Source organism: Chiloscyllium punctatum, chromosome 7, assembly GCF_047496795.1.
Source record: "Chiloscyllium punctatum isolate Juve2018m chromosome 7, sChiPun1.3, whole genome shotgun sequence".
Taxonomy (NCBI): Eukaryota; Metazoa; Chordata; class Chondrichthyes; order Orectolobiformes; family Hemiscylliidae; genus Chiloscyllium; species Chiloscyllium punctatum.
Genome location: NC_092745.1, coordinates 66,548,096 through 66,574,312, shown reverse-complemented (window position 1 = coordinate 66,574,312; position 26,217 = coordinate 66,548,096). Strand labels below are relative to the sequence as shown.

Below are 26,217 nucleotides of genomic sequence, written 5' to 3'. Positions count from 1 at the left end.
TCTTCCATGCATTCTTCAGAACTTAAATCAAACATGGCATATAGATTGATCAACATGAAAATGTACTTTTTTTATGTTACTGAAGGTGTAGGATTCACAGATTTATTTACCCAATTTCAAAGGGTGCGTTGACACAGTAATTATCACCAGAATGATTTTCGATGTAAGAGGAATAATTCATTAAGGACATTCAATAGCTTATTTTCATTGGCAAAACGTAAGCTGAATTCTCAAAACAGACATTAATTTCCATTTCTGCTCTTGGAACAATAACCTGATCTTTTAATATGGTCCACCTGTTCATCCCAATTTCCTGAGGGCTCAGAGATCAAAGGAAGAGGCATACAAATTGGCTAGAATAAAACCTGAGAAGCGGGAGCAGTTTAAGTTGATTAAGAAAGGGAGAATAGAGTACAAGAGCAAGCTTGCAGGGAATATTAAAGCTGACTGTAAAAGTTTCAAGGGTATGTGAAGAGAAAAAGGCTTGTAAAGACATATGTAGGCCCATTACAGGTGAATTTATAATTGGGAGTGAGGAAATAACTGACCAACTAAATACTTTGGTTCGGTGTTCACCAAGGAATACACAAATAACACACCAGAAATATTGGGAAACACAGAATGTAGTGAGGAACTGAAGGAAATCAGTACTAGTAGGGAAATGGTATTGGAGGAATTAATGGGATTGAAGGCCATAAATCCCCAGGCCCAAATAATCTACATCCCACACTATTTAACAAAGTGGCACTACAAATAGTGGGAGGTCATCTTTGAAGGTTCTATGGAGTTGGGAACATTTCCTACAGCAAATATAACCCCTCTATTCAGAAGGGAGGCAGGGAGAAAACCAGGAATGATACATTAGTCAATCTGATGTCTGTAGTTGGGTACTGGCTAATCCATTATAAAGGAATTAATATCTGATCATTTGAAAAACAGTGGTAGGATCAGACAGAGTCAGCATGGATTTATGAAAGCAAAATCATACTTGATAAACCTAATGGAATTCTTTGAGAATGTAACTTATAGAGTTGATAATGGTGGCTATTGGATGTGGTTTATTTGGACTTTCAGAAGGCTTTTCAAAAATCCCACAAAGAAATTAGTGTGTAAAATTAAAACAAATTGGATTGGGGACAGTGTATTGAGATGCAGTCAGGAAACAAATATTAAGAATGCATGGGTCTTTTATTGACTGGAAGGCAATAGCTAGTGACGTACCACAGTGTTCAATGCTAGAACTGTTGTTGCCATAGCGAGAGGTCAACTGTTTTAAGTAACTTGACAGAATTCCCAACAAATGATGTGCTGACAAAATGCAAGGTTAGACAGTCTGTACCAGCAGATCTTAAAACTGTGCTTTATTTTGGAAGGAAAAAAATTACATTGAGGCAGAACGACTAAGATAAAGGGGAAAAAAATCAATTTGGAAAACAATAGTGTGTGAATAGGAATGCATTCATCGTACTGGCGCTCCATCATAAAGTAAACAAGATATGTCGGACCAGTATGTCTGAGCAGCAAATTTTACTGTTCAATTTCTCCTTCTGGGAAGTCACACATTGGGACATTGAAGATGATATAGTAGAAGACATTAGAGACTAATTTCAAGTCACTGCCCAAATGAATGTTCGCAGTCAGTTTTCAATGAGGCCTGACTGGATATAAGACTAGATTAGGTTAGATTACTTACAGTGTGGAAACAGGCCCTTCGGCCCAACAAGTCCACACCGACCCGCCGAAGCGCAACCCACCCAGACCCATTCCCCTACATTTATTAGATTGTATATAAGGTCCCTTCTATTCCAATAATCAAAGATCTGGCAGAGGAGAGTTCCCACATTGTATTCCCCTCTATTTCCCTGTTGATTCTGCCTAGTAATCTGATCAGCAGGCTTTTTGTTATTATTCATTGTGGGACTTGGGCATTGCTGGCTGGCCAGCATTGATAGCCCATCTCCATTTGCCCTTGAGAAAGTAGTAGTGAGCTGCCTTCTTGAATCGCTGCAGTCCACTTGCTGTGAGCTGACCCACAATGTCAGTGAAGGAACAGTGATATATTTCCAAGTCAGGGTGGTGAGTGGCTTGGAGGGGCACTTGCAGGTGGTGGTGTCACTAAGTACCTGCTGCCCTTGTCCTTCTGGATGGAAGCGGTCTTGGGTTTAGAAGGTGCTGTCTAGGTAATTGTGGTGAATTTCTGTAGTCCATCTTGTAGATAGTACACACTGCTGCTACTGAGCGCCGGTGGGGAGGGATTGAATGTTTGTAGATGTGGTGCTAATCAAGCAGGTTGCTTTGCTTGGATGGTGTCAAGCTTCTTGAGTGTTGTTGGAGCTGCACCCATCCAGGCAAGTGGGGAATATTCCATCAAACTCTTGACTTGTGTCTTGCAGATGGTGGATAGACTTTGGGGTGTCAGGAGGTGAATTATTTGTCACAATACCCCTAGTCTCTGACCTGCTGTTGTAGCCACTGTGTTTATGCAGTGACTTTAGTTGAGTTTCTGGTCAATGGTAACCCCAAGGATGCTGACTGTGGGAGATTCAGTGATGGTAATACCATGGAGTATCAATGGATGATGGTTAAAATGTCTCTTATTGGTGATGGCCATTGTCTGGCATTTGTGTGGCGTGAATGTTATTTGCCACTTGTCAGCCCAAATCAGGATAGAATGCAGACTTTGAGTTATTCACCATGAAGACCTCGGTTATGTAGCAAAAAGGAAATAAAACTGGAATCTTGACAAATAGCCATGATTTTTCTTCTATTGAGATTTTTTTTCTCATTGATTTCTTCCATTTTTCACAGAAGGCTGCCTGCTCCATTAAGATATAGCATCCTCTGTCCTCTTGCAGGAGTGACTATACTGTTCTTGGCCATTGAATGTACATGTGTATCACCAGTAAGCACAGGGTTTGGAGGTTGGATCTTGAACTAATCTTCCTTGTTAAGACATTAATAGCGCTTTTTGATCTCTCAGTACCATTTCATAAGCATTAAAAAATACCTTCTACCTTTGAAAGATTGCATTGCCAATGCACACACCTCCAACTTTATGTCAATGTTGTTACTCTCCAGGTCCAGATTCAAGCCAAACCTTCTGTTATCTTTGCATAACTTAAGACTAGAAGAACATATAACTTGAAGTAGGAGTAGACAATTCGGCCCTTCTAGCCATTTGATACGATCATGGCCAATCTCATCTGGGCTTCAACTCTACTTTCCTGCCTGTTCCTCATAACCCTTTAGCCTGTTACAAATTAGAAATCTGTCTATTTCCTTCTTAAATCTATCCAGTGTCCTGTTGTCCATCACTCTCTAGGGTAGTGAACTCCACTGATTCACAGCCTGTAGAGGGAAGTTTTTTCTCCTCCTCTCTACTTTAAACCACCTATTCCTTAGCCGAAAACTATGATTTCTCCTTCTAGCTTGCCCCATGGGAGGATATATCCACTCTAAGTCTACTTTGTCAATCCCCTTTAGCATCTTATTTACTTCAAATAGATCTCTTCTTACCCTTGTTGAACTCCAGCAAGTCTAAGCCTACACTGCTCAATCTCTCCTCTACTCAATAAAACAGTCATAAATGAAAGAACTCTACACATCCTACCACCCCAAACCAGTGCTTTTCAAAGGTATCATGAGGTATTTACGGGTTAGTTGGTGCATTATTTTTCTCGGTTCTTGTTGTAATTCCACATGTGTGTGGAACTTTTCAATACCTGGCTAAAGTTGCAATGGTTTACAGATAGTGGCCTGGCTGGTGCTTAGTATATTTTTGGGGAAATGAAGGATTTCGCTCAAACCAATTACTTCCAGGTCTGAATGGACCTATAAGCCTATCTTTTGGAACTGCACATGACTAGAACAATGAGCTGAGGCTACTCAGAACTGAACAAGCTGCTAGAAAAGAGGAACTTGGAAAGATGGACTGTGAAAAGGAGGCCATATTTGTTGGAGGACAAATTCTCCTAACTCAACTTCATCTTGGAACATCTTACTTCACTAAATTGGTCATGATTGAAATCAAGCAACTGTAGATGTCACATCTCCAACCTTACAGGAGGATGAGGGCCACCTTGTCCAGGGATGTGAAGGAGACCGTAGCCTCTGAGTGTCTCAGAACCTTCCAGTTGGAAATTTAAACAACAACCAAGAGCTTCTGAAGGAGAGTCAAATCAGGCTCCCAATACTAACTCTTTTTTTCCCACTGACCTGCTGCATTTCTCCAGCATTTTGTGTTTTTATTCCCCAAGAGATTGCAGTGTACTTTTGCATAAGGGTTTTCACTGTGGAAAGAGACACCTTCATCTAAGTCACATTTCAGAGACAAGTTGGTGGAACATGCTTGAGGGTTTGTCTGTGTCATATGTGAACCTCAGCATTTTCCTGATCCAGAGGGACTTTATTCCTTGAGTGTGCAGGCGGTGTTCAGCCAGCTGAAAGCAGACATGATTTGTTCATTTTGTGGCAGTTCTCTGGGTCAGTTATATTTGGACAACAGTGGGAAGAAGAAGGCAGGCTGCTGGATGGTGACGATTATCAAAACTTCACTTATGACTTCAGCCCAATCCTCACACATACATACACAGCAGAACTGCCAATGACAGCCAAGCTATCGCAAGGAACATTTCAGAGCACATCATTAACATTCTCAAGCAAAGCTTCCTCTGCCCACTATGGGAGAGCCAAATCCAGAGGACCCAACAGTACTCAGCTCAATAGGTATTAAGGTTTGTGGGAATAGACATTTGGTCGTGGTGATGGGAATGAAGGCCACAAGAAGTGCTGCCTCCTATTGCATGCTGTATGTCTCTTCAAGAGAGAGGAACATATGTCAATGAGTGCCAATTAACCAATATGGACGGCATCATTTAATTTGGCAGCATATTCAGTCTGTGAGATGATTGCTTGAGTCTTGCCTCTAAAGCTAAGTGTACAGGGATAGGTTGACAGTTAGTGTTGAATCCTGATGAGTATAATTTATTTAGTAAAGAACTGAGAGAGGTATCATAAAATTAGAAGTAGATGCAACTACATAAGATATACCAGTTGAAAGTGAACTCACCGACCTTGACAATTCATACAGGATCATTAAATCTTTTACTGTACTGCATCAGGTTTTTGGAATGACTTCTGATATTGACATCCAATGTTTTTCCTTCACATTGCCTTCAAGCCTTGTGTTCAGAGTGCCTTTTGCCCATCTGTCAGAAAGGATCTTTTTCTTCCATGCCGTCTTGTCCACTCAGACTCCAGTGCAGTTTCAGAAAACTGTGGACCATGCTTTTCACCATGGTCAGCTATTTCTTGGTCCTTCATAAGACTCTTTTGAAAGAAATTTCCATATTATAAGAGATGTGGTTTGTGCTAGATACATATGATAACAGGATGTCCATTGATGCATGTAGCTTAAGAGTCATGTGTGTCTCTGGCCGCAAGCATTTGCTATGCTGCCTGCAATTGTAATGAACGAGTGGGGCATCATAGTCTCTGCACAGTACCTCACAAACTCCCTTGTTAGGGATTATCCAACATAACCTCAAAGATTTGGCACATTCAACCATTGAAATATTAATGAATAAAGGAAGAATGCTGTTGATAACCCATGCATGCTATCAATACAATAGCTATCAATACCAAAGGAAAATATTCAGTGGCTGGCCTAACTAATTTGTGATAGATCAACAATGATATTCAAAATTATGTGATTATTTTAAAATAGCCAATTATTTAATAGATTTTAAGAAATCATCTACTACTTGTCACAGATGACAATATGTGTATCTTTGTTCATTTTACAGTTAGTTAAGTCAGATAGTAGAAACCAAAGGTGAAATATGAATTATTTGTGTAACCAATCATTCATGATGTTAATCAATAAGCATCAATGATTATTTTTTATTGCTAACTCATCAATTAATGCTATTTCAACCTACCTTCAATATCAGTAAAGCCATGCACAAGCCCTGGAGATATTCCACATGGAACATTTCATCTGGTTGAAGGTGAAGATCTGGTGTTTGGTGCACGCATTGAATACACATGTGATGAAGGGTAAGAGATGCATTATATTAATCCATTTCTATTAGTATCAGGAGAAAGAACAGCTACACTTGACATGTAAAGTCATCATAGTCCTAGCAGATCTCATTAGAGAACGATGACTGGTGCAGGTTTAACCTGAGGGTCACCACACCTCAGGCAAGGGGAGAGATTGAGAAGGTGGGACCTTCACTGTAACCTCAGCTGGTGCAGGAATCAAACCTACGCTGTTGACATCACTCGACATCATAAACCAGTTATGCAGCCAACTGAGCTAATCAACTAACTACTTGACATGGATGTACTACTTTAATCATTTATCTTGGGCTCAATCAATGAAGAAAGTATTTCTACAATAAATCCACTAGATCTTCTATTTAGCAGAGTTTTCATGGTGCTTTAATGTACCTCCATGTATTATGTCTGATCATATTATGTAACAGTTTACATATAATATGTGCTTCCAGTTCACTATCTCTAGCATCCTGTGTCACAACTTCAAATGATATATTTTACATCAACATGTATTATGGAAGTGGCGTATCTTAATGTTTATAATAAGAAACCCTACGTTAAAAAAAAATGAAAACTCCCTATTTCAATGTTCACGATGGGGAAATTTTTCAACATGATTTGTAGAATAGCCAAATTACTATTGGAACTTTTTCAGAGGAAACATCCTATCTTTTTCTTCCCGACAGTAGTAATTTTAAGACAATACTTCAATTTTCAAATGGATATATGATATGTTGCACAATAATGTATTCAGTGAACAGCCTTTTGTTTCCTTTAATACCATAGTAAACGTTCTGCCTGAAAGTTTCACCCTCGTTTTGAGGTTTTAATTGTGGATTTGATATTTTTGCCCAACACTGTCGCTTTTAGCTGAACACACATACAGATAATGGACATAAATATGCACAAACCTTTGGTCATATTAATTCCAGCCCAATTGTTGTCGATTTTCTGTTCACCAACAGGTTTTGCTTGGATGTTTTTAAGAGTTATTTGAAGATCAGTTTGAGGTAGAAATTCAGTTGAATGGCAGAACTGACTTGATGATCCGAATAACTTATTTATCTCCTACGCCCTTATGTACAAAATCTATATTGAGATAAAAATATAATTTGCAATATATAATAAGGTGATATATAATTTGTAAATCTAATGGAACATGTGTGATAGTGAGTTGTAGAGAGATCATTGATGCTCTAGGAGTATATTAAACTGAGTGTTCAGCCAAAGAATAGTGCAGATAGTGATGCCTGCTTGCAGACATCATTAGAATTTGCTGCTATCATGAAGTTCGTGTGCTTTCTGTATGATACTGAACTAGCATTGGGTATTCATGCAATGCATGGCCGTGCATATTTTCAGGGACTTATCAACTTAACCCCAACAAACTCCAAATACCATACGTGAAGGGGCAAGGGAAAGCTTCAGTTCTATCCAAGCTCTGCCACAAAACATCTGCCATTAGTACTGCCAGTTTGTGGAGACACAATATGAAAGTTTTACTCAACTGGTTTGATGCATGTCAGCTATTATTCCTCATTGATAAGTCAAAATGGGGAAAGTGATAAAATATTGAGTTGTTTCAGGCTTAGATATAAATAAATAGATTAGATTAATGTACCTATTTAGGTAAGTGAAGAAGTGCTGGTTTCAATATTCTAAAACAGGCAGACATTTCTCAAAAATTGAATATCTGCACTCTAGGGCATTTTGTTGTATTTGAAATTAAATTCAGTTAATAAAATGAGGAGAAAACAAAACATTAGGTGAATTCATAACCATCTTGCATTCTGTGCCAAACATCACACCTAGCTTGCTACAGTGTGTTTTGCTCCTCCTGCCAAAATTGAGCTCTTATTTTGCCACCTCTGCGTCTCTGTAGGTCTCAGCCCTTTGCCTGTGCTCATCATTTTCATTCTGCCAGCTGTAGCTCAACTGGTAGCACTTTGACCTCTGAGTCACAACAGTCTGGATGCAAGACCTATTCCAAGGTTTAATCACAAAAGGCATGGCTGATGATTCAGTTCAGTCCTAAGGAGAACTGCACTGTTGAAAGCCACCTTTTAGATGAGACCTTTGATAGAGGCTCTATCTCTCTGCTTGGTAGAGGTAAAGGATCCTTAGAATCTATTTTGAAAAGGACTGGTGGACTTACCTACAGTATCCTGGCTATAATTAGCTCTCAACTCTTATCATATGTATGGATTGCATGGTTATTACCACGTTCTTGTTTGTGATGGTTTGCTGTATTTGGCTGCCACTTTCCCTACATTAAAACAGTTATTGTGCTTTAAAAATAAGTATTTATTTGGCTGTAAACCACTTAATGAGGTCTTGCACTCTTAAAATATAAATACACAGAGGAACCTCGATTATCTGGCATTCGATTATCTGAATATCAGATTATCCGGCAAGATTGCAAGGTCCTGATGCTTAGCTAAACAATGTTCTGCAGGATTCAATTATCCGGAATTCGATTAACCGAGTTAAATGCTCCCTGTTGGTGTCCTTCGGTTAATCGAGGTTCGTCTGTAAATGTAAGTTCTTCTTTCAGGCTAAAGAAAATGATTAGCATTTTTATATTGCTTCCTTTTAAAGATATAGGATGGTGGGTACAAAAAACTACCGTATTTGCGAAGCCGATGGATGGAGTGGTCTTGTTCCATATTGTGAAGGTAAAGAAAGAGCATTTAAAAAGCTTTGTCACTTTGTATTTGTTAGAGATCATTTTTAGATAATAATGAAACATCTATGATGAGATTTGTAGTAAAATTGAGTAAGATGTCCAGTGAAATCTATTTTGACAGAAGGAGCAACTCGCTGCAATGTCTATGCATCAGGAACTTGCCGAGAAGGGTGGATTGCTGTTTGTTAAACACTGTCTTAAAGGCCCAATTCACGTTATTCAGTTTCCTATTTTACCAACTATGCCAAATGCAACTCACAGCTAAGGACATTGGCATCCAACATGTACCTCTAAGCACATATCCAATCCATTTACAGTACACGTTTTCACCTCAGTGCTACACCAACAACTATCATTGTGATGCTCCTGTAAGGATATCTTCAGTCAGGGACACAATCCTGGCTCATGGATTGAATCAGGTTGCTCCTCTGGGCTGTTTGTCCAGCCAAAGTACTGAGTCTCTCTCAGACTACCTAGAGGCTCATAGCATCATAGCATTGTGTTACCTTGCCTTTTTTTGCAATTTGCCCACTCAGCCAAAGAAACCAAGTTCACCTTACCTCTTTCTGTTGTCTTGCTGTGTGGTAGCATAGAAACAAAGCTTGTCCCTGATCATCAACAGCAGGCCATTGGTCCCTGATCAGCAGGCCTCAGTCATTTCAAGGAAGGTAGCCTTCACTTAGGGTACCCCAGTGCAGTAAGTCAAGGGCACCCATTGATATCAGCCCAGGGCCTGTATACAGTCAGTCAGGCCTCAGATTGGTCAGAGTCAGGATACTATCCATATAACGGGTGAGGAGCCAAATGTCAAGCAGACCGCAACCTGTCCTTTCTCTTTCTACCCTTCCAAAGGGTTTTTACAAATGTATTAAGGACAAAAGGGTAACTAGGGAGAGAATAGCGCCCCTCAAAGATCAGCCTTTGTGTGGAGCCACAAAAAATGGGGAAGATACTAAATGAATATTTTGCATCAGTATTTACTGTGGAAAAGGATATGGAAGATATAGAATGTAGGGAAATAGATGGGTGATATCTTGCAAAATTCCCAGATTGCAGAGGAGGAAATGCTGGATGTCTTGAAATGGTTAAAGATGGATAAATCCCCAGGACCTGATCAGGTGTACCCGAGAACTCTGTGGGAAGCTAGAGAAGTGAGTGCTGGGCCTCTTGCTGAGATATTTGTATCACCAATAGTCACAAGTGAGGTGCCGGAAGACTGGAGGTTGGCAAACGTGGTGCCACTGTTTAAGAAGGGCGGTAAAGACAAGCCAGGGATCGAAAGACTGGTAAGCCTGACCTCAGTGGTGAGCAAGTTGTTGGAGGGAATCCTGAGGGACAGGATGTACATGTATTTGGAAAGGCAAGGACTGATTAGGGATAGTCAACATGGCTTTGTGCATGGGAAATCATGTCTCACAAACTTGATTGAGTTTTTTGAAGAAGTAACAAAGAAGATTGATGAGAGCAGAGCAGTTGATGTGATCTATATGGATTTCTATATGGGAGACTGATTAGCAAGATTAGATCTCATGGAATACAGGGAGAACTAGCCATTTGGATACAGAACTGGCTCAAAGGTAGAAGACAGAGAGTGGTGGTGGAGGGTTGATTTTCAGACTGGAGGCCTGTGACCAGTGGAGTGCCACAGGATCAGTGCTAGGTCTTCTACTTTTTGTGATTTACATAAATGATTTGGATGCGAGAATAAGAGGTACAGTTAGTAAGTTTGCAGATGACACCAAAATTGGAGGTGTAGTGGACAATGAAAAGGGTTATCTCAGATTACAACAGGATCTTGATGAGATGGGCCACTGGGCTGAGAAGTGGCAGATGAAGTTTAATTCAGATAAATGTGAGGTGCTGCATTTTGGGAAAGCAAATCTTAGCAGGACTTATACACTTGATGGTAAGGTCCAAGGGAGTGTTGCTGAACAAAGAGACCTTGGAGTGCAGATTCATAGCTCCTTGAAAGTGGAGTCGCAGGTAGGTAGGATAGTGAAGAAGGTGTTTGGTATGCTTTCCTTCGTTGGTCAGAGTATTGAGTACAGGAGTTGGGAGGTCACGTTGCGGCTGTAAAGGACATTGGTTAGGCCACTGTTGGAATATTGCGTGCAATTCTGGTCTCCTTCCTATCAGAAAGATGTTGTGAAACTTGAAAGGGCTCAGAAAAGATTTACAAGGATGTTGCCAGGGTTGGAGTATTTGAGCTATAGGGAGAGGCTGAACAGGCTGGGGCTGTTTTCCCTGGAGTGTCGGAGGCTGAGGGGTGACCTTCTAGAGGTTTACAAAATTATGAAGGGCTAGGATAGGATAAATAGACAAAGTCTTTTCCCTAGGGTCGGGGAGGGCATAGGCTTAGGGTGAGAGGGGAAAGATATAAAAGAGACCTAAGGGGCAACTTTTTCACTCAGAGGGTGGTACGTGTATGGAATGAGCTGCCAGAGGAAGTGGTGGAGGCTGGTACAATTGCAACATTTAAGAGGCATTTGGATGGGTATATGAATAGGAAGGATTTGGAGGGATATGGGTCAGGTGCTGTCAGGTGGGCCTAGATTGGGTTGGGATATCTGGTCAGCATGGATAGGTTGGACCGAAGGGTCTGTTTCCATGCTGTACACCTCTATGACTCTATGACTCTATGCCTTTTTGTGAGCTGTAACTCTCCTGGAAAGGGAGACTGGCTGGAATGATGGGAGGAGAAAGCAGGTGGCCTAACCATTACTTTTGCTGAAGGTGGAGGTGCTCTGAGTCAATGGGTAAGCAGCACAGAGAGCTGGCAAATCAAATGGTGTTGGGGTTGGCATGAGTAAGAGTAAATGAAAATGATGTTCCAAGCATATTAGTGGCAGTAGAGCATGATCCTTGGTGAGAGGTGGGTACAGTAACAGAGATAGAGTAAGGAAGGTATCAAGTGATGGTAGCACTTAGCTTGGCACACTGAAGATCATTGTCTTTCTTCCTACAATGCTGGACATTCCATCTGATGACCGAGACTGTATTGAGTCGAAAGTGTGGAATTCCTGATGAAGGGCTTATGCCCAAAATGTCGATTCCCCTGCTCCTCGGATGCTGCCTGACCTGTTGTGCTTATCCAGTGCCATACCTTTCGACTCTGATCTCCAGTATCAGCAGTCCTCACTTCCTCCTGAGACTGTACTCACTCAGGTGATAACTCAGGCTGGTCTGATATCCAGGCCTCCACTGCTGGTCCCAAGGGAAGACAATGTCCCACATCTAAGAGAAAGTGAGGACTGCAGATGCTGGAGATCAGAGCTGAAAATGTGTTGCTGGAAAAGCGCAGCAGGTCAGGCAGCATCCAAGGAGCAGGAGAATCGACGTTTCAGACATGAGCCCTTCTTCAGGAATGAGGAAAGTGTGCCCAGCAGACTAAGATAAAAGGTAGGGAGGAGGGACTTGGGGGAGGGGCGTTAGAAATTAGATAGGTAGAAGGAGGTTAAGGTGAGGGTGATAGGCCGGAGTGGGGGTTGGGGCGGAGAGGTCAGGAAGAAGATTGCCGGTTAGGAAGGTGGTGCTGAGTTCGAGGGTTGGGACTGAGACAAGGTGGGGGGATGGGAAATGAGGAAACTGGAGAAATCTGAGTTTATCCCTTGTGGTTGGAGGGTTCCTAGGCGGAAGATGAGGCGCTCTTCCTCTAGCCATCGCATTGCTATGGTCTGGCGTTGGAGGAGTCCAAGGACCTGCATGTCCTTGGTGGAGTGGGAGGGGGAGTTGAAGTGTTGAAGATGGTTGGGTTGGTTGGTGCGGGTGTCCCAGAGGTGTTCTCTGAAACGTTCCGCACGTAGGCGGCCTGTCTCCCCAATATAGAGGAGGCCAAATCGGGTGCAGCGGATGCAGTAAATGATATGTGTGGAGGTGCAGGTGAATTTGTGGTAGATATGGAAGGATCCCTTGGGGCCTTGGAGGGAAGTAAGGGGGAAGGTGTGGGCGCAAGTTTTGTATTTCTTGCAGTTGCAGGGGAAGGTGCCGGGAGTGGAGATTGGGTTGGTGGGGGGTGTGGACCTGACGAGGGAGTCATGGAGGGAGTGGTCTTTTTGGAACACTGATAGGGGAGGGGAGGGAAATATATCCCTGGTGGTGGGGTCCGTTTGGAAGTGGCGGAAATGACGACAGATGATACGATGTATGTGGAGGTTGGTGGGTTGGTAGGTGAGGACCAGTGGGGTTCTGTCCTGGTGGCGATTGGAGGGGCGGGGCTCAAGGGCAGAGGAGCGGGAAGTGGAGGAGATGTGGTGGAGAGCATCGTCGATCACGTCTGGGGGGGAGTTGCGGTCTTTGAAGAAGGAGGCTATCTGGGTTGTACGGTATTGGAACTGGTCCTCCTGGGAGCAGATGCGGCGGAGACGAAGGAATTGGGAATATGGGATGGCTTTTTTACAGGGGACAGGGTGGGAGGAGGTGTTGTCTAGGTAGCTGTGGGAGCCAGTTGATTTATAGTAAATGTCCGTGTTGATTTGGTCGCCTGAGATAGAAATGGAGAGGTCTAGGAAGGGGAGGGAGGAGTCTGAGACGATCCAGGTAAATTTGAGGTCGGGGTGGAAGGTGTCACCACATCTGTCCCACATCTGTCCAGTAGGACATACATCTCATTGTCCATAACGTGGGGTAGCAACTTATCTTCTCTGCCATGACTGGGAAAATGTCAGGACCTACAAAGGGCAGCTCCAACTGACAGCTATGGTCTGGGTGCACAACATGTTTTTAAAGATAGTGCATGTGCAAGAGACGCTGGTCACTGGTTGTGTCCACGTAACAAATTGTTCCAGAACAGCAAGTGATAAGATTGGGATAGACTCAGACATGAGGGATGCCGTAGGGTGCGGTAGGTTGTTAATGAGGTGAGTTGGTGAGGAATGGTGAGAAACCTCATTTGGCCGTATGCTGAGATCCCTCCCAAAAACTAAACACAACTTGCATTGAGTCAAAAAAGCAGGATTCAGACCACAATGACCATTCAATGCTTCAAGATCAAACTGAGAGCAGAATCAGCCCGAAATTTCTCTTGCTCAAAATTTTAAAATCAGACAAATTATTTCCAGTGAGATAGTTGTTCTCTAGCTTGAATTGCTAACTGCAAAGTGTGCATGGAATATTTCTGTGTGATTTCTGAGCAATCTTCTTCTCCTTTCCACGTGGTCCTTAAACCTGATTAAAATATATCTCTTAATTAATGTATTTTGGATCCACCTGCCTCCCATCTTCATTAAACCATGTCTCATTCATGAAACATGGTCTTCTGTTATAAGTTCTTAATCTTCCAACCTTCTTCCTAGTTTCATATTCACTAACAAAACCAATGTGCCCCAGTCCTCCAGCTTCATCCCCTATAACTTACACAACAGCAAATGTCACTAAAGTCACTCCCACTCTGTCTGACCATTAGCTTTTTTTTTATTTTTAAAGTCCTAAATGATCGTTGCATTCCAATTATGATCTTCCTTGGTCTTAACTGCAATCTGTAATCACTCACAACACTGAGGTTACAATGGCATGACTGGTATTTCGGCTTATTGAAGTTTCACTTGTCTTTCCTTTCAGAAATCATTGCTTGTGCTTTGCTCATTTTATCACTTTGTTGGTGGACCTTCCCTTTAATGGGACCATTGGAAACATGGGGTCAGTTTTCATTTGTGCGCCTTTCACATTCAACACATTTCTCATCTACTAGTGGTGTGACGGTCACTGCTTTTTCCAACAACCTCACCAAACATAGATGAATTTTGGTTTCGTCCAGTATAATACCAGTGCATGCAAAATCATCTGTTTTATCACACAAGAGAAAAGTTCTTTGAAGCTTAAACCCCCTTTTTATAGTTGCCACCTCAGCTTCAATGCAAAGACAGGGAACTTTGTCCACTGCTCAAACCTGAGCTCAACGTATTCATTCTCTATCTAATTTGGCCATTTTTCATGCCACACTCATTACTTTCTGCAAAACCTTCTGCACTGGAAACATCAAGAATGGGTTTCATCAGCACTCTTTCTGATAGCCCTCATGCCTCCATCTTCAAAACACTAAATGTACAGCTTATGTACTCAGCTTTATAAAGCTACATGCGCTTGCTCAGCTCCATGGACTCTTGCAGAGAGTCTTTACTGAACTTCCAATAACAGTTCATTGGGAGTAGAACGTAAACATTGCTGAAGAGAGAGAGAGAGAGAGAGAGAGAGAGAGAGAGAGATGTGGCCAATGCTATTGCTTTTACAGTTATCAGGATAAATGTAGGAATGCCAATTTTTTTTTAAAAATCAAAAGAATTTAAACAACAAGAGAAAATGAAATTGATCAATTGGCAAGTTGGCTCTGATTAAGGCATTGCCATGAAGAAAGCACACAGCACCTTTCAGTCCAACAGGTTTATTTGGAAGCACTAGCTTTCGGAGCACTGCTACTTCATCAGTAGCTGTGGAGCAGAAGCATAAGACATAGAACGTACAGCAAAAGATTAAAGATATATTGAACAACCTAGGTTGCTGTTAATATTTTATTTGCTTTCATCTTTTAGAATGGGTTGCAGGTTTTGGTTCACTAATATGTAAATCCCAGAACTTCTTTGAAGTCATATTCTCAAGATAACTTAAGGTTTTATAGAAAGAAAAGTGACATCTCAGCATTAAAGATGTGTGTTTAGAATCTGTCTAAATCCCAATCTTGTGTCAGACTGGTTCTATTTCCAAAGTAGGAATTTATAAAATATTACCTGGATTGGAAGCTCATGGTGAGGTCAGTGCAGGAGAGAAACAAAGAAAGAAACTGACACCAGGGTGAACCTACACAGCTACTGCCTTTACTGTTTCAGTTTGTGTATCGCTGGACATCGGAGTGCACCTGGGAAAATTAATAAACAGTGAAATTCACAACTGATCTTGAAGGAACTATTTGGGTGAAGTTCACAGCACAGAATCAGATAAGTTAAATGTTTAAGTGGCCTACAGAAAGTCTGCAGTATTGAGTAGAGTGAGTTCTGTCTTGATTATATGTTTTTTAAGATATGTTTCTTGATTAAACTTAAAATGTAAGACATAACTATTAATCTAACCTGGGGCAGTGTTTTGTAGAGGAATAATACGGTGTTATTTTCTGGGTCTGTAGATTGTGAAGGAGCAAAAATGGCCATTTGAAAAGTAATATATGCTTCTTGTCTGATGTGGGAGTTTAAAGAGAGTTTAAGGGTTACTGTGGATTATATCTGCAATAAATGCTGTTGGTTGCAAATCTTATCAGGTCAAATCGATCGGTTGGAATACAGTTAGAAGCAATGAGGAATTTGCAACAGCAACAGTATGTGATGGATGGCAGTCATAGGAAGGGGGGAAAGTCTCAGATACAGTCACACAGATGGGTTAACTCCAGTAAAAGTAAGAGAGGTAGGCACCTAGTGAAGGTGTTTTCTGTAGCTATATCCATTTCAAACAAGTATGCTGTTTTGGAAAATGTAGGAGGTGATGGATTCTCAGGGGAACGTAGCACGAGCAGCCAAGTTTCTGGTATTGAGACTGGATCTAATGCAACAAGGGGTACGTTGGTTTCAAAGAGATCAATTATGTCAGGGGATTCTCTAGTCCGAGGTATAGACAAACGTTTCTGTGGCCAGCAGCGATAAAGCAGAATGGTGTGTTGCTTCCCTAGTGCCAGGATCAAGGATGTCTCAGAGAGAGTGCAGAATGTTCTCACGGGGAAGAGGGGCCAGCAAGAGGCATTGCCCACATTGGAACCAACAACATAGGAATGGAAAAGGTTGAGATTCTGAGGGGAGATTACAGAGAGTGAGGCAGGAATTTAAAAACGAGGTCCTCGAGGGTAGTAAAATCTGGATTACTCCCAGTGCTATGAACTAGTGAGGGCAGGAATAGGAGGACAGGACAGATGAATGCATGGCTGAGGAGCTGGTGTATGGGAGAAGGATTCACATTTTTAGATCATTGGAATCTCTTTTGGGGTAGAAGTGACCTGCACAAGAAGGACAGATTGCACCTAAATTGGAAAGGGACTAATATACTGGCAGGGAAATTTGCTCGAGCTGCTCGGGAGGATTTAAACTGGTATGGTGGGGGGGGAGGGTGGGGGGGAGGGTGGGACCCAGGGAGATAATAAGGAAAGAGATCAATCTGAGACTGGTACAGTTGAGAACAGAAGCGAATCAAACAGTCAGGGCAGGCAGGGACAAGGTAGGACTAATAAATTAAACTGCATTTATTTCAATGCAAGGGGCCTAACAGGGAAGGCAGATGAACTCAGTGCATGGTTAGGAACATTGGACGGGGATATCAAAGCAATTACAGAAACATGGCTCAGGGATGGACAGGACTGGCAGCTTAATGTTCCAGGATACAAATGCGACAGAAAGGATAGAAAGGGAGGCAAGAGAGGAGGGGGAGTGATGTTTTTTGGTAAGGGATAACATTACAACTGTACTGAGGGAGGATATTCCCGTAAATGCATCCAGGGAACTTATTTGGGTGGAACTAAGAAATAAGAAAGAGATGATCACCTTATTGGGATTGTATTATAGATCCCCTAACAGTCAGAGGGAAATTGAGAAACAAACTTGTAAGGAGATCTCAGCTATCTGTAAGAATAATAGGGTGGTTTTGTTAGGGGGTTTTAACTTTCCAAACATAAACTGGGGCTGCCATAGAGTTAAGGGTTTAGATGGAGGGGAATTTGTTAAGAGTGTTCAAGAAAATTTTCTGATTCAGTATGTGGGTGTACCTACTCGAGAAGGTGCAAAACTTGACCTACTCTTGGGAAATAAGGCAAGGCAGGTGACTGAGGTGTCAGTGGGGGAGCAGTTTAGGGCCAGTGACCATAATTCTATTAGTTTTAAAATATTGATGGAAAAGGATAGACCAGATCTAAAAGTTGAAGTTCTAAATTGGAGAAAGGCCAATTTTGACGGTATTAGGCAAGAACTTTCAAAAGCTGATTGGGGGCAGATATTCACAGGTAAAGGGACGGCTGGAAAATAGGAAGCCTTCAGAAATGAGATAACGAGAATCCAGAGAAAGTATATTCCTGTCAGGGTGAAAGGAAAGGCTGGTAGGTGTAGGGAATGCTGGATGACTAAAGAATTTGAGGGTTTGGTTAAGAAAAAGAAGGAAGCATATGTAAGGTATAGATAGGATAGATCGCATGAATCCTGAGAGGAGTATAAAACAGTAGGAGTATACTTAAAAGGGAAATGAGGAGGGCAAAAAGGAGACATGATATAGTTTTGGCAACTAGAATTAAGGAGAATCCAAAGGGTTTTTACAAATATATTAAGGACAAAAGGGTAACTAGGGAGAGAATTGGGCCCCTCAAAGATCAGCAAGGTGGCCTTTGTGTGGAGCCACAGAAAATGGGGGAGATACTAAATGAATATTTTGCAACAGTACTTAAGGTGGAAAAGGATATGGAAGATATAGACTGTAGGGATATAGATGGTGACATCTTGCAAAAAGTCCACATTACAGAGGAGATGGTGCTGGATGTCTTGAAACGCATGAAGGTGGATAAATCCCCAGGACCTGATCAGGTGTTCCCTAGAACTCTGTGGGAAGCTAGAGAAGTGATTGCTGGGCCTCTTGCTAAGATATTTGTATCATCGATCGTCACAGGTGAGGTGTCGGAAGACTGGAGGTTGGCTAACGTGGTGCCACTGTTTAAGAAGGGTGGTAAGGACAAGCCAGGGAACTATAGACCAGTGAGCCTGACGTTGATAGTGGGCAACTTGCTGGAGGGAATCCTGAGGGACAGGATGTACATGTATTTGGAAAGGCAAGGACTGATTAGGGATAGTCAACATGGCTTTGTGTGTGGGAAATCATGTCTCCTAAACTTGATTGAGTTTTTTGAAGAAGTAGCAAAGAGGATTGATGAGAGCAGAGTGGTAGATGTGATCTATATGGGCTTCAGTAAGGCGTTCGACAAAGTTCCCCATGAGAGACTGGTTAGCAAGATTAGATCTCACAGAATACAGGGAGAACTAGTCATTTGGATACAGAACTGGCTCAAAGGTAGAAGACAGAGGGTTTTGGTAGAGGGCTGCTTTTCAGACTGGAGGCCTGTGACCAATGGAGTACCACAAGTATCGGTACTGGGTCCACTACTTTTTTTCATTTACATAAATGATTTGGATGTGAGCATAAGAGGTACAGTTAGTAAGTTTGCAGATGACACCAAAATTGGAGGTATAATGGATAGCGAAGAAGGTTACCTCAGATTACAACAGGATCTTGATCAGATAGGCCATTTGGCTGAGAAGTGGTAGATGGAGTTTAATTCAGATAAATGCGAGGTGCTGCATTTTGGGAAAACAAATCTTAGCAGGACTTGTACACTTAATGGTAAGGTCCAAGGGAGTGTTGCTGAACAAAGAGACCTTGGAGTGCAGGTTCATAGCTCCTTGAAAGTGGAGTCGCAGGTAGATAAGATAGTGAAGAAGGCATTTGGTATGCTTTCTTTTATTGGTCAGAATATTGAGTACAGGAGTTGCGAGGTCATGTTGTGGCTGTACAGGACATTGGTTAGGCCACTGCTGGAATCTTCCGTGCAATTCTGGTCTCCTTCCTATTGGAAAGATGTTGTGAAACATGAAAGGGTTCAGAAAAGATTTACAAGGATGTTGCTAGGGTTGGAGGATTTCAGCTATAGGGAGAGGCTGAACAAGCTGGGGCTGTTTTCCCTGGAGTGTGGGCGGCTGAGGGTGACCTTATTGAGGTTTACAAAATCATGAGGGGCATGGATAAGATAAATAGACAAAGTCTCTTCCCTGGTGTCGGGAAGTTCAGACCTAGAGAGCATGGGTTTAGGGTGAGAGGGGAAAGATATAAAAGAGACCTAAGGGGCAACTTTTTCATACAGAGGGTGGTACGTGTATGGAATGAGCTGCCAGAGGAAGTGATGGAGGCTGGTACAATTGCAACATTTAAAAGGCATTTGGATGGGTATATGAATAGGAAGGGTATGAATATGAAGGTATATGAATAGGAAAGGTTTGGAGAGATATGGGCCAGGTGCTGGCAGGTAGGACTAGATTGGGTTGAGATATCTGGTCAGCATGGACGGGTTGGACTGAAAGGTCTGTTTCCATGCTGTACATCACTGTGACTCTATGACTGCCTGCATTGACTGCCTGCAGATAGTGCATTTTTGAGCAAAATAGAATGTATCTGCAAATATAATTCTGCAAATGCAAATTCACCCCATAGACTTATATGTGTGTAAGTGTACATGAGAGAGAGTGTGTGTGAGTGTGTGCTTGTGAGTGCGAGTGAGCATGATAGAGTATCTTTGTGTTTGTGCATGTTTGGTAAAGTGTGTATGTGAGTGAGGTGCAGTATAAGCCACAGTCTTATACTCCATCACACTCACACTTTACCAAGCATGCATTCATGCAAACACACGCTCTCTCATGCACACACACTCACACTCTCTCTGTATTGCACACATACACACGTATATGGGTGACGAATTTACATTTGCAGAATTATATTTGCAGATACATCCTATTTTGCTCAAAAAGCATAATCTGCAGGCGGTCAATCCATGTGACATTTTATAAATTTCTACTTTGGAAATAGAATCAGTCTGATTCAAGATTGTGATACAGACAGACTCTAACCTCACACTATTAGTGCATTGTCTGAACTGAGATGTCACTTTTTTTTAATAAAACCTTAAGTTATCTCGAAAATATGGCTTAAAAGAAGTTCTGAGATTTACATATTAATGAACCAAAACCTGCAACCCATTATAAAATACGAAATACTTAACAGCAATCTAGGTTTGTTCAATATATTATTTCAGTTGCATGACACTGTAATCTTTTGCTATAAATTCTGTGTCTCATGATCCTGCTTCACAGCTAACTGATGAAGAAGCAGCACTCTGAAAGCTAATGCTTCCAAATAAATTGGTTGGACTATAACCCGATATTGTATAATTTTTAACTTTGTCCACCCCAGTCCAACACCTGAAGAAAGTAACAGGGAACAATTGGTTCTGCATGCTTTTGGCTAATTCAAAAAGGTGCAATGTTTCTTTATATCCCTTTCGTTTGCAAAGAAACATATGTTCATGACTCTCCTAGCAAGTGTAACTTTGTCATATTGTAAATTTGGCTGATTAACTTGAATTGGTTGTTACAGTAACTGTTAGCTCATTAAGAACATTTTAGCAGGTGCTGTTCAATTGCAAGACCACATGAAACAATCGATGTTTTATTTTGGGTTTTACAAGCGCAGCTGTTTTGAGCAGGCTCTGTATTCTGCTTATTATAAACAGCCTATGAAACATGTTGCTTGACTTGTGTCAACCACTTTTTGGGACGTAAGACCTAAATACCTGTCATTGCACTGGCACTGAAACCCATGCAGGATTTTTCTCAATTTTGTGGTAAGTATAATGTATTTTTTGGACTTATCACTGCCTTCTGGAAAATAACACCTCATCACTACACTAGAACACAGGAGAACTGGCCAAAGGTAGAAGAGAAGGTGGTGGTGGAGGGTTGTTTTTTTCAGAATGGTGCCACAAGGATCAGTGCTGGGTCCACTACTTTTTGTCATTTATATAAATGATTTGGATGTGAACATAAGAGGTATAGTTAGTAAGTTTGCAGATGACATCAAAATTGGAGGTGCAATGGACAGCAAAGAAGGTCGGGGTGGCACGGTGGCTCAGTGGTTAGCACTGCTACCTTACAGCACCAGGGACCCAAGTTCAATTCCAGCCTCGAGTGACTGTCTGTGTGGAGTTTGCACATTGTTCTCGTGTCTATCCGGGTTTCCTCCGGATGCTCCAGTTTCTTACCACAGTCCAAAGATGTGCAGGTCAGTTGGATTGGCCATGCTAAATTGCCCATAGTGTTAAGTGCATTAGTCAGAGGGAAATTGATCTGGGTGGGTTACTCTTCGGAGGGTCGGTGTGGACTGGTTGGGCCGAAGGGCCTGTTTCCACACTGTCGGGAATCTAATCTAAACACAAGATCTAAGTGCAGGAGTAGGCAATTCAGCCCTTCAAGCTTGCTCCACCATTTAAAATAATAGTGGGTTACCTTGGCTCATTTCATCTTGGCTTCAGCTCCACTTTCCTGTCCACTCTTCATAACTCTTCAACTCGTTATTAATTAAAATATCTATCTATCCCCTTCTTAAATTTACTCAAACTCCTGGCGTTCACCCTACTCTAGGATAGTTAATTCCACAGATTCACGACACTTTAAGAAGTAAATTCCATTATTCACACCAGATGGGGTTAGTTATCACTCCCAGTTTCTGAATAATAATAAGACAGAGCAGATCACCTGTCTTCTATAGAAGCTGCCTGATTTTCAATTTTGGATCTCTAAACAGTAGGTAATTCATGTTGCCGGGTTACCATTCACCGCAAAATTGTAAAACATACCCTTTGTGTTACCCCTGGTGGTTTTACTATTAAATTAGAAGATTCATTAGAAATGAGCTAGTTTTCTAATGTTGCAGATGGAACTGGCAAACAGTACATAAATTGATATGAAACATTATATATTCCATGTTAAAGATATTATGTTCAATTTGTTTTGCAGTTGTGACCTGTTCCCCTGTGGAAGAACCAGAAAATGGAAAGATCGTTAGATCAGAGCAATTTGGCCTTGAACAAAACTTTCCTTTTGGCTCTGTCCTGCAATTCGAGTGTAATTCAGCAGAACTGGACATTGAAGGTGTCAAAGAGATTTATTGTTTAGCAAACGGAACCTGGAGTAATCCAGTTCCTAAATGCAAAGGTAATGCTCAATATCCATACTGTACGTAAAGCTTTCCTAAATGTTTTTTATTTGCATTTCTTCTGATTACATTTCATGATTTTAAGCAGAAGTCTGCATCAGCCAGGATTTTATGGAACGCAGTAGTTGGAGATGGGATTTCAACCCTTCTCTTGGGATCAGATTGACCTTCAGCACTCTACTCCCAGCACTACTAGAAGCTGCAGTTGACAAGACTGGAGCAAGCGTTCTTTAGAAGCTACAGGGGTGTCAGCTATTGCTTGGAAAGTAGGCAGGAGACCCTCCTTTCAGGAAGGCCAAATACACCAATCAGATAGTGGCTAGGCCACTGGTGATCTATTTTCATAACTAGCTAAGATTGTATTTAACCATTGTTAAAAATACATTTCTAATCACTTTGAATACATGATTTCAGTAATTTTCCTTTTCAGAATTCATATGTATCGAACCAGCTATAGAGAATGGGAAAGTAATTGGCAATAAACAGATTTACAAATATTCTCATGTACTACAATATCAATGCAATCGCAATTATAGACCTGAAGACATTCAACTGACTACATGCACTAAATTTGGATGGAACCCACTACCAACTTGCACACGTAAGCTGATAATTTTATGTCAATAGTAAATTATTTCAATAATTGAAATAAGAGAATCTCTAAGAAAGCTGAGAGGTTCCTTTAATTGGTACTATATAGTGTATCTTGTTTCTGATTTTGCAGAATATGATTCCAATAAAACTTTCTGTTACAAAAGCAAAATGCTAAGGCACTTTTGCGGCACAGAGTTATTGTCCCTACCCCTGGAGCAGGAGCAACAGGTTCAAGTCTCAACCTGCTTCAGATGTGTGTAATAATATCTCTGAACAGGCTGATCAGAAAAATTTCCTAAATAAATTTTAGAAAAGCAAAATGCAGCCAGCACTGGAAATCTGAAATCTAAAGAAAAGCTTGCATAATTCAATAGACTTTCTATGGACAGAAACACTTTCAAGTCAATGACATAGACTTGGAACTTTTGATCAGAACTGAAGAAAGATAGGCGGCACGGTGGCCCAGTGGTTAGCACTGCTGCCTCACAGCATCAGGGTCCTGGGTTTGATTCCCGCCTGTCTGTGTGGAGTTTGCATATTCTCCTTGTGTCTGCGTGGGTTTCCTCTGGGTGCTCTGGTTTCCTCCCACAATCCAAAGATGTGAATTGGCCATGTTAAATTGCCCACAGTGTTAGGTGCGTTAGTCAGGGGTAAATATAGGGTAGGGGAATGGGTTTGGGTGGGTTTGTCTTTGAGAGGGGCGGTATGGACTTGTTGGGCCAAAGGGCCTGTTTCCACACTATAGAGAATCTAATCTAATCTTAAGGCAGTGGAAAAGGAGAGTGGGCAGAAAAGACAAAAGAGTAGATCTCTAATAAAGTAGACAGCAAGGGAGATTAAGGAGCAAAGGATTTCATGATGCAACAGGCAACAAATATTAATGAAAACAGCAAAGGCTATGCCTAGATGAGTTGCAAATTGTTACATAAAAGTACATCATTAAGGAATAAAGAACGATACGAGATGAAGACCAAGCTACCGAAACATAAAAAGGGGAAGAAAAATGAACTGAAAGAATGAGTTGGAGGCAGAGATTATGATCTAAATTGTTAAATTCAATGTTGCATGTGGCAAGCTACCTGACCTGATGAGATATTTAAGCTTTCCTTGTTCTTGCTGCCTTCCAGTTACCTTGGCTACAAATAAGAGGGTAAGCTTAAGCCTCCTTCACTACTGCCTTCAGAGCTGACATTGTTCTGTGTCTTCATCCATTATTGAAAAGTTCCACTTTTTTACTCCTCTGTGGGACATGTTTGTCGCTTGCAGAGCCAGCATTTGTTTTCCATCCCTAATTGTTTGTGAATGCTATTGTTTGTTGGGGCATTTCAGTGGGCAGTTAAGAGATAAGCACATTGCTGTCACGTATGGGCCAGAATTTCTGAGGAAGGCAGATTTCATTCCCTAAAGGTTGTTAGTGAACTATCACTTCAGAAGACTAATTTGCCAGGAGACAGTACTTCAGAACAATCGACATGACATGATTCAGCATCTCTTCCTGAGGATCATATCACTCCTCTTCCATGAAGACCAAAGCGAAATATTGGTTTAAGCTACCTGCCATTTCCCAGTTCACTGTTCTCAACTCCCTAGTCACATCCTCCACACTTGCTTTTACTTCTCCTTTTATTTACCCTTTGAAGCTCTTGCTTTTTTCTTATATTTCTTGCCAATTTTCTTTCATAGTCAATTTCCTCCCATTTTATTAGATTTTTAGTCAGCTGCTGCTGGTTTCTTAAAAATTCCCAACCCTCTGGTCTAATACTAGTTTTGTATGACTTAGCTTTTAATCAAATACTTTCTTTGAACACCTTTATTAACCATTATCCTTCTCATTAAATTCCTTCATTTTGACCATAGTAAATCTTCACTGAATGTTATGAAATAGCCGCCCATCTGGCAAGGCTGAGATTTTCCATTGACTTCCCCTTTTCTCAATTTTCCCAGCACACTTTAGACTCTTTCCCCCATAACTCTGTATTTGCCTTTACTGAAGTTGAAAATAGTTGTTTGATACCTGAATTGCTCTCTCTCTATCAACTAAATATGAAATTCTACCATACTATGATTGCCACCCCCTAAAGGATCATTAATTACAAACGTTTGCGTTAATCCTACCTGGTTATGTATCACTAGGTCTGAAATAGCCTGTTCCTGGGTAGGTTCTGCAATGCACTGTGATAAGAAGCAATCTGTGAAGCACTCTATGAATTTGTTCTTGGTGTTACACTTGCCCATCTGGTTTCTCCAGCCATAAGATCATAAGACATAGGAGCAGACATTAGGCCATTCAGCCCAATTGGTCTACTCTGCCATTCAATCATGGGTTTCTCAACCCCATTCTCCTGCTTTCTCTTCATAACCTTTGATTCCCTTCAACAAAGAACCTATCTATCTCTGTCTTAAAAATACAGGGCATTCCCCGTATCCATGGATTTGTTTTCCGTGGTTTAAGCTACCCACATTTTGCCACGGCCCGAGCATGCTATAGGGAAGCTTCCAGAACCAGGGACCAGGAGGCTGCCGGGAAGGTATATTTCCCATTTAAATGAATGAGTTTGCTCCTATCTGCGGTTTCAGGCTTTCACGGTAGGTCCAGGAGTGTAACCCGTGTGGGTGAATGCCTCATCTTCCTCCTCAGAACACTTCAACCCCAGGGCATCAATGTGGACTTCACCAGTTCCCTCATTTCTTCTCCGCCCACCTTACTCCAGTTCCAACCTTCCAGCTCAGTACTGTCCTCATGACCTGTCCTACCTGCCAATCTCCCTTCCCACCTATCCACACTACCCTCCTCTCTGACCTATCACATTCATCCCCACTTCCATCCACCTATTGTACACTCGGCTACCTTCTCCCCAGCCCCAACTCCCTCCCATTTATCTCTCCACCCCAGAGGTTCCCTGCTTCATTCCTGATGAAGAGCTTTTGCCCAAAACGTCAATTTTCCTGCTCCTCAGATGCTGCCTAACCTGCTGTGCTTTTCCAGCACCACTCTAATCAAGACTCTGATCTCCAAGATATGCAATCCTCACTTTTGCCAGGTACAGGGGGACTACTGTACTCAATGACCTGGCATTCACAGCCTGTTGTGCAATGAATTCCATAGATTC

The 26,217-nt window shown here is 41.6% G+C and overlaps 1 protein-coding gene across 1 annotated transcript in view; it reads left to right on the top strand.

The window, feature by feature from the left end:
• Positions 1-26,217, top strand: part of LOC140479763 (complement factor H-like) — a 92,787-nt gene that overhangs the window by 10,203 nt on the left and 56,367 nt on the right. The window contains exons 3-6 of the mRNA XM_072573899.1: positions 5,952-6,057; positions 8,659-8,735; positions 22,315-22,512; positions 22,944-23,114. Coding sequence (XP_072430000.1) covers positions 5,952-6,057; positions 8,659-8,735; positions 22,315-22,512; positions 22,944-23,114 — 552 coding nt within the window. The remainder of the gene's footprint in view (positions 1-5,951; positions 6,058-8,658; positions 8,736-22,314; positions 22,513-22,943; positions 23,115-26,217) is intronic.